At 39.9% G+C, this 8,440-nt stretch overlaps 1 protein-coding gene across 3 annotated transcripts in view; it reads left to right on the forward strand.

Moving 5' to 3' along the window:
• The first annotated feature begins 57 nt into the window (after positions 1–57).
• Positions 58–8,440, forward strand: part of LOC138017011 (retinol dehydrogenase 5-like) — a 33,107-nt gene continuing 24,724 nt past the window's right edge. Inside the window, exons 1-8 of one of the 3 annotated variants that reach the window (XM_068864214.1) lie at positions 58–201; positions 1,105–1,198; positions 2,026–2,124; positions 3,846–3,902; positions 4,035–4,074; positions 6,913–6,945; positions 7,034–7,155; positions 8,053–8,151. In XM_068864214.1, the coding sequence (XP_068720315.1) occupies positions 1,178–1,198; positions 2,026–2,124; positions 3,846–3,902; positions 4,035–4,074; positions 6,913–6,945; positions 7,034–7,155; positions 8,053–8,151 (471 nt within the window). In that variant the 5' untranslated portion in view covers positions 58–201; positions 1,105–1,177. Of the gene's footprint in view, positions 202–1,104; positions 1,199–2,024; positions 2,125–3,845; positions 3,903–4,034; positions 4,075–6,912; positions 6,946–7,033; positions 7,156–8,052; positions 8,152–8,440 lie in introns of all 3 variants that reach the window. The other 2 variants (XM_068864212.1, XM_068864213.1) reach the window with 2 other exon arrangements.

Consider the following 8,440-nt stretch of genomic DNA (forward strand, 5'->3'; position numbering starts at 1 on the left):
TCTCTCTTCTCTGCCTGCAAACGACAATTCCCAGCGGCAAAATCTCCTAGTTCGCTGTATATCATATCACGAAAGCTCACAACATGGTGGACTAAAACGGTGTTAGATCGATTGGTTCTTTTTCTGCTACGAATGCGTTTTTCGCGTATGGAAGGCATTCGTTTGGCTTTTAACTTTGGTTTCTGGAAACCAACAAAGCAGGTTTGTGACTGCGAAATTCATAACATTTCTTATTAAAGCAGCCCACTGTTTAAACATGCCCACGTTTGTATATGTAGCGGAAATATAAATTAAATCTAGTTAAGCTTCTAAATCCACTCTCAGAGTCTTTAAAGTGCATCTAACCTCCTTTTCCAAGAGTGAAATGTCTAACATATATTTTACCATTGATTCCCTAGATATATGATTCTACTTTTAATAGGCCATAATGAGGTACGAGAGAGTAACAAAGCTGGCTGGCCGAGCTAGTGAAAAGTATGGGTCTAGTCCTTCAATGACGTCAATAAGTAATTTACATTGCCAAAGTTCTTTCAAAACTATAATGCAAAGTAGTTTATGAAATCATCAAAGAAATAGGCATGTCTCTCAATTTCTCAGCCATGGGACAAATGATTGCCAGCATCTTTCTCTCACATCCTTATGAGGCACATTAAAAAGTAAAATGTAGTGAAGCAAAGGTAAATGTATGTTTCATAGTGGAGCTCAGGCACGTGAAACGCGCCAGCACAGCACCATGGGTAAGATTTTTTTGGAAATCTATCCATGCGATAAATTTTGGTTATGACGTCACGTATGCCCGTATGTCCGTCTGCCCGTACAGACTGTTGGGGTGGAGGTAGGGAGGCAGGACAGCCTCCGGGGATGGGAGTGTTTGGGCAATTTTCCTTGGCAATAAATCGCGTGGCAGCGTTGCATTTGGAGACCCACGTTTTTCTGGCGGGAAATCATATTGGTGATGAACAATGGGATAAAGAGCAGGAGAGCAAGAGAGAAGAAGCAACGAAATTTGAGAAGTTTAAGTGAAGAAATCCTTGTTCCTTGGAGAATATTAAAAGCTAGTTTTCTGTTTTCTGGCTGAATACTCATCCTATTTTCTTCTTGAAGGAATGGCTCCTTGGAATATCCTGTGTTCAACCAGAAGAAAAAGAAAGGATCATGAACTTTGTATACAAGAAGGATGCAAAATCTGCCCTGGAAAGTAAAAGCTTACTGTTATGACATCTGTTTGTGTACAAATTAATTAATATTGATTTGACATCAGATCACTGCACGCATTAATACGGCTGTACATGTATGTGCATGGAATTCTTGGTGACAAAATTTCATCATCTGTAGACCTTTGGATTCACTTAGAAGTGCATGTATATGAGATTGAGTATGAAAATGAGCTTTTTTGGGGGATAAAAAACTGAATTTAGTGCACTTTTGATCATTTTTTATGTGCAAATCAGCATGACTTCACCATTTAGCTAACTGAAAGGTTCAACCATTTGATGCTTGTTAGGGGCTGATTGCATGAGCTGGGCTGTCCCGTTTAGGCGGGCTGGCTTGTTTAGCCGAGATCCCGGCACATCTGAGAAAAACATTAAAACTCAAGTTTGCAATTACATGGAAAGATCTCAGCCCGGTTAGCCGAGATCCCGGCTATTCAACCGGGCTGAGATTTTTCCGTGTAATCGTGTTCACTGGGACAGCCCGGTTAGCCGGGCCAGTGATTTCTAACCATATTGCTCCATTTTAGAGCAAAATGGCCTGTGGAATAGTCATTTTCTTATGTTTAAATAAAAGATGTATAAGATAGCAAACCTTAAGGCTTCTTTAAATTGTAGAATGGTGAATTTTAACAATAATTTAGTGACACAAACGTCTCTCCACTTCTTCTTCTCTCTCAGGTGACAGATCATGTGGCTTTTTACAATGTAACTTTAAAAAATGGAACATTCAAAAATAAGATTACGTCAAGTAAAAGTGTTTAAACCTGTTTTCAAGAACCAAATTATGTGGGTTCAAACTTTATTTTCACAGATTGGAAGGTTGCTGATGAGGAAAGTGTTAAGTGGCCACTTTAACCTTCCCTACAATGAGGTTATCCTGAAGAGGACTAGCAAAGGAAAACCTTATTTGGTAAGCAGAACTACTGACATTTGATTATTAAAAGACAAGTGAAAAGACGGATGTTATTATTATTATTATTATTATTAATATACAAGTGAAGTTCAACCAATCACATACCACTCATTAAAGGGGCTAGGACACGCTATTTTAGGTAATTTTGTTTAATTTTGTTAATTATGAGCTCTAAACGTCAAATTGGCAGAGCAAGAGTCTTTCATTTGCAAAATCACGGCCACATAACAACTGAGAATGATTTTCCAGCTTTGTAAATGACATTTTGACATACATGTAAACTGATATAAATTTGAAAAAAGGTGGGCCGACGTTTTTCAAATTTACTCAAATCAAATTCAATCTATTTCAATCCTTTCCAGTTTTGTCCATCCATGTTTCTTCTTGGCTTCCCTGTGTTTTGTTAGAGTTCTTCTAAAGTGTTGAACAGTTATTTTAACATTTTAGTTAATTCTATGACCATTCGATCAGCGCTGAAATTGCCTAAAGTTGCGTGACCTAGCCCCTTTAAAGACCGGTTTTTACCATCGATATTGCTGTTCCCCATCTTCTTAGCTTAGCTGGCAGATGATCCATGACTGTTGTCACATTGCTTTCAACCAGTTAGGTCAATATAAAAACCTCCCTGTTGACTCTGTAAATGGCTCCTGCTCATTCTGTTGAAACCTCAGTAACTGTCAACATCAGTCCTTCTTTAGTACAACATTCTCCCTGTTATTGCGGCTGACCTTAGGAGAATGCAATTTCTAATGTTGGGTGTCCTGTGCTACCAGGGGGTGCTGTACATACATGTAGGAAGAGCCTAAGCAAGTTTTTGTTGTTCATTGTTTGTCTGCTTTTTCTGCACCATCTTGAATTACATCATAATTACTGTGCATGCACATCTCAGTTTTGATATGCCATATACCCCCGATACACGAATGACAATCACAGGTTTTGATACATGTACAAACCTCACTGTTCTTCTTATGTATACTAAATAGAAACTCATTAGCATTGCAAAACAACATGATTTGCATAAGAAAAGCAATGATCGAGGCTTGTATCAAAGCAAGGTTAACTCCAGCCTCACTTTTATTCAAATGCCTGGTAACCAAGCACAGAACTGTTAAATGACACGACTGAGTTTTGGCAAGGGACGCTTTTAGTAGTGTAATAACAAAATTGAACAAATTCCAAATTTTCAAGAACTAATTTAGTTTCTGTGACGTCATCAACACTTTACTCTAAACTTTCCATTTCCAGCCACATTCCACAAGCCTCAGTCATATTAATTAATACTTTTGATAGACGTTCTTTACACAAATGCACGATTTTCTCAATATTATTATGAGATCTCGGCTTGTCAAGTGATTCTAACCTCCAAGTTCTTCCCGTGAACACACTTCATAATCAATGATTACTCCTAGTTATTGATTTGTCTCCCTGGCTTCAAACTATTTTCAGTGTAAGGTTGACTTGCACTAATCCTTTCTTAATTTTTTGCAAACAAATAGCATAATCTTACCAAATTCATGTAACTACCAGTACTTGATTGTGCCTATTTAAAATGTCTGTTGGAGTTGAATGTGGTCTGTTTCATGGTTAGAGTGGGATAATTGAACCCAAAACCTCTGAATGCAAATGACTAATTAAAAATCATCCAAACCACTGGGCCATGCTGCACGTGTGTCATCTTTTAATATCTTCATATTTAAACTTGAGTCATTTCTTTATAGGCAAATGAGACAATAGAGCCATCTTTGGGAAATCTCAGCTTTAATATATCCCATCAGGTACTTCACTTGATTTTATTATAGGTTTATTCATTATCATGATCAATTTTTATAGGAACAACAGTGTTTATCATTCTAACTTGTTTTAAGATGTAGTGATGTGACTTTCTGTCTTCCCCGTTTTTATTTCAGGGAGACTTCACAGTTTTAGCTGCAGAACCTAATATGACTGGTATGGCAGCTCATAATATATATATATATTTTTTCTTCTGAGAGTACTTCTCTAAACCGCAGCAAAAGACCCTCCTAATAATAATACTTTATTTCTTAAAAACGCATGTCACGCAAGTCTCAATGCTTTTTACAAATACAGGTTAAAACATCACTCACACTCACTATCCTTTTTACGTCAGTTATCCACTGCATCGCGGGTCTGACGGCGCATGGTCATTTGCTTCCATCGCTTCCTGTCTGTCGCATCCTCCGGCATCAGTCGGGACTCCCTAAGGTCCCCAGATAAGACTTCCCGCCATGTCTTCCGTGGCCGTCCACGGGGCCTACGACCGTCTACCCTCATGCCACCTATTCTCCCAATCCATTCTTCACTCCGCTGGACATGGCCAAACCATCTAAGACGCTTCCGCCTGAGGACAGCACCAAGATCTTCTATGTTCAACCTCAGGCGGAGGTCCTGTGTACTGATGTTATTAGTAGGTATTATGGCACATATCCAGCGGAGCATAGCTCTTTCATTCCTAAGTAGCCGTGCCAGATCGTTTTGCCTCAGGGGCCAGCACTCAGATGCATATAGCAAGGCGCCCCTGACACAGGTGTTATACACTTTACCCCGCGTGTGTAAGGATAAACTCTTTGAACAGAGTAGAGGAAGAAGCTCTCTGAACTTCCCCCAAGCGGCTCTGACTCTCGTTACAGTGGTAGCTTCACAGCCACCGCTTGCAGCAATGGTGTCACCAAGATAACAAAAACAGTCCACAGCATCGAGATGTTGCTCATTAACAGTGACTGAGTCAAATGGCCTTCCATCGATAGCACGGGCTATGCCCAGACACCGGTTACACATGAAAGAAGGATCTGGGGTTAACCTGCCACGGATACCGCTGCACTTCTTGTGGATCCAGTGTGCGCAGCCAGGGCAGAAAATGGAGTTTACGCCAACTCCTTTCCTACATACACCACAAGGGTGTTCACCAGAGTCTTTTAGTGTACCTAGGTTCGGTCCAGAGATCATAACCTTTGTCTTCTTCATGTTTACACGAAGACCTTTCGACTCCATTCCAGCTTTCCAAACACTCAGCTTCCGTTGTAGACCTTCCAGGGAGTCTGCAGAAAGTACAAGGTCGTCAGCATACAACAGTTCCCAAGGACATCCTGTGCGAAACTCTTGGGACAGAGCTTCCAGAACAATGATGTGATGAACAAGAGGGGGCTCATAAAGTTAAAAAATTAAAAATATTTATAAATCTAAAAATATACAAATATGGAAATCAAAAAGCTAATTTCAAAAGATATTAAGTTTTTAAACTTCTTTTAAAGTCATCAATGGAACTGTTGTTAAGTCTTATATTGTCAGGAAGACTGTTCCATAATCTTGCGGCTGCAGCACTGAACATTCGATCACCAAAACTGGATGGTCTTGATGTTGGGATCTTAAGAAAGCCTTTATTGCATGATCGCAGTCTATGTGCAGGAGTATATGGTACAATAAGTTCTTTTATGTATGTAGCTGGAAGACATGCCATTTAGTGCTTTTTAGACAAGGAGAGCGGTCTTAAACTTTATTCTTTGTTCAACGGGTAAATTCAGTCACCAGCCTTACGGCCGCATTCTGTACACGTTGTAGTTTTGCGATCTCGGCAGCAGGCAAGCCGCAAAACAGACTGTCACAATTATCAATACATGAAGATATGAAGGCGTGGATCAATCGTTCAGTGGAGTGACTGTCAAGATACTTGCGGATCTTGCACTATGTTACATGTCTTTAGAGCATAAAACGCAGATTTACAGACATTGTTTATTTGGGACCTGAAGGACAGATTTTTATCAATTATGACGCCCAGATCACGAACCTCAGTCTTGGGGGTGATATTGACATGAGGGCAAGTAGGATTAGGGGACTTACATCGTACCCTTTTGTGTAAAAATGCAATTATGATATCAGAGTTCGGGATCTCATTTTCCTAACAACGAAATCTTGAATGAACATGAAATAAATGAGGAACTGACTAAACTGGCCTCTCCCCACACACCTCTCTGGTGTGGGGAAACTGGAATAAGGGCCTTTCTGCAAAACTTCAAAAGGCTCAAAATCGCGCAGCCCGGGCGCATATTGATGTCTGCTAGTTATGACAGTGATTTAAGTGATTTGGCGCAAACTCTGTCTTCAAAGACTAGAAAAGAAATCTATTATGATTTATAAAATTTGACATAAGATGACATCCGACTACTTATAACATTAAATTTGTTTTTCGCGACAATGGAAATTCCTACCGTTTAAGTAATTCAGAAAACGAATTAGTGCGTCCACAACCCCGTACTGGCTATTTAAAAAGAAGTTTTTTTTGTATAGCGAAACACAGTTGTGGAATAGCTTACCCCCTGAATTACGCCAAGCTTCTTTCTTAAACGATTTTAAGACAAAATTGAGTCGCCACAGTTTTTACTAATGTAGCGTAATTTAGACATGGCATCCGAGGACAGCACTGAGCTTTTATTGTTTTTTGTAACTGTAGTTAGGTAGATAGGTTGTTAGTTCATATGTAATTTAGCAGATGGAAATACCGTGTATAAATAAAGTTATCTGTCTATCTATCTATCTATCTATCTATCCACACTAATAGAAGGCACAGAGATGGGGCTGCATGGCCCCCCTTATTTTTTTCTAGTACCTCTCCCAGCGCCCTCACACTTCCATGATCCATACCAAAACCACCCCCCCCCCCCCTCCCCTCTTCAACTTTCAAACGTGTTCTGCGGACCCTGCATAACTGTGCTAACCCAATTGTCCCTGTCTTATTCCCTTCTCCCAGAGCAATTTATTCTTCATTTTCAGTTGGTGTTGATGTCATGAAGACTGCGTACCCAAGTAATGCTACATTTCGGTGAAGGTTTTACTTTCGGTTTCCTTTTTAAGCTGGCAATGCTTTTTAACAGTTTACTGGAACGCCTTTCAGGTTCTTCAACGGTGCCGTCATTTTTTCACACCATGCGCAAGCAGTTCACTGCAGATGAATGGCAAACTATTAAATCGCAAGGATGTGAGTGGAAACAGCTTCAGATGTTCTTCAGGCACTGGGTAATGTCAGTTCCAGGTTTGTGATAGAGCGACTTTCATATGACCGTGAAAAATAAACGTTAAACTGAACGTAAACAAAAATGCATAACATTTAATTGGCTTATCGAGCAAAAACAAAGGAGCGCGAATTTTCATTGGCTCAGCGAACGCGGATACAAACAACGTCATCTCTCAATGGAACTTTCTGAAAAGCGAGTGGCATTTCGCTTTGACGTCATCTGAAATGCAGTAATATGATTGAGCAATCGAACTGTTTACTGCCCATATTAGGAGAAGCTTTATTTTAATCTTGCCAAACATTGGTCTGTAAAACAAATTACGAACTTTTTTTCGAGGTCATACGAAAGTCGCTCAATAGATACTTATGAAATATTAAGATTTTCCTTTTTACTAAAAAATGGTGTCTTTTTACTAAAAATTTTTAAACCAGTTCAATTTTGATTTTTCTTTGTGTACTATACATTATTATAATCTGAAAACTTTTCGGGCCCGAAAAGCCATTCATGAACCTGCCAACCGCATGTTCAGGAAAACCGATCTTTTAACATGTTTTTAGGGTAACAAAAAGCAAACTGACTGTGAAGTTTGACGGCTCAAATCCTCTCCGTTTCTGAGATACAGAGGTAATTGTGACACCTGAAAATGGCCCGTAAAATTTCGGGACATTCGAGAAATGGGCCCCGTGACCACTAAGCGCTACCAACACTAAAAGCGTCCGCTATTCGCGACCACGACCATGCTCACTAGACGCGACTGCGTCCGCTGTCCGCGACCGCTATGTGCGTCCATTAAACTCCTCTGCCAATCATGTCCGCCAACCGCGTCTGCCAACCGCGTCTGTCAACCACTTCCGCTATTTGCAACCGCGACGCTCTGATTGCACCTATCTCTTTTCAGTGTCTCAAGGAGAGTTATGTGAAAGCAACTGGCTTTGGGATAGGACATGACTTGCAGGCAGTCGAATTCAAGATCAGTACAATAGAGATACATCCGCAGGTCTTTTATAAAAACGAGTATTATTAACTATAAGTTGTATTCCAAGTTGTTGTTGCAAGAAGGCCTTATATTTAACAATGCAGTCAACTTTTTTTTTGCTCATGCTTTCTGCTTAGTTGTTACAGTACATCATTATTAAAAACGGTCGTTCTGCTTAGCGTATAGCGTGCTTTGGTTTGCCCACCGCGGCAAAGTTGACTGAGTTTCTTGGTCCAATTTTTAAGCCATAGTTATTACATTACTTCAGCCATGAACTGACTTTGTAATAAGCCAATCTTTCGACTTTATT

The sequence above is a fragment of the Montipora capricornis genome, chromosome 9 (assembly GCF_036669925.1).
Source record: "Montipora capricornis isolate CH-2021 chromosome 9, ASM3666992v2, whole genome shotgun sequence".
NCBI classification, from domain to species: Eukaryota; Metazoa; Cnidaria; class Anthozoa; order Scleractinia; family Acroporidae; genus Montipora; species Montipora capricornis.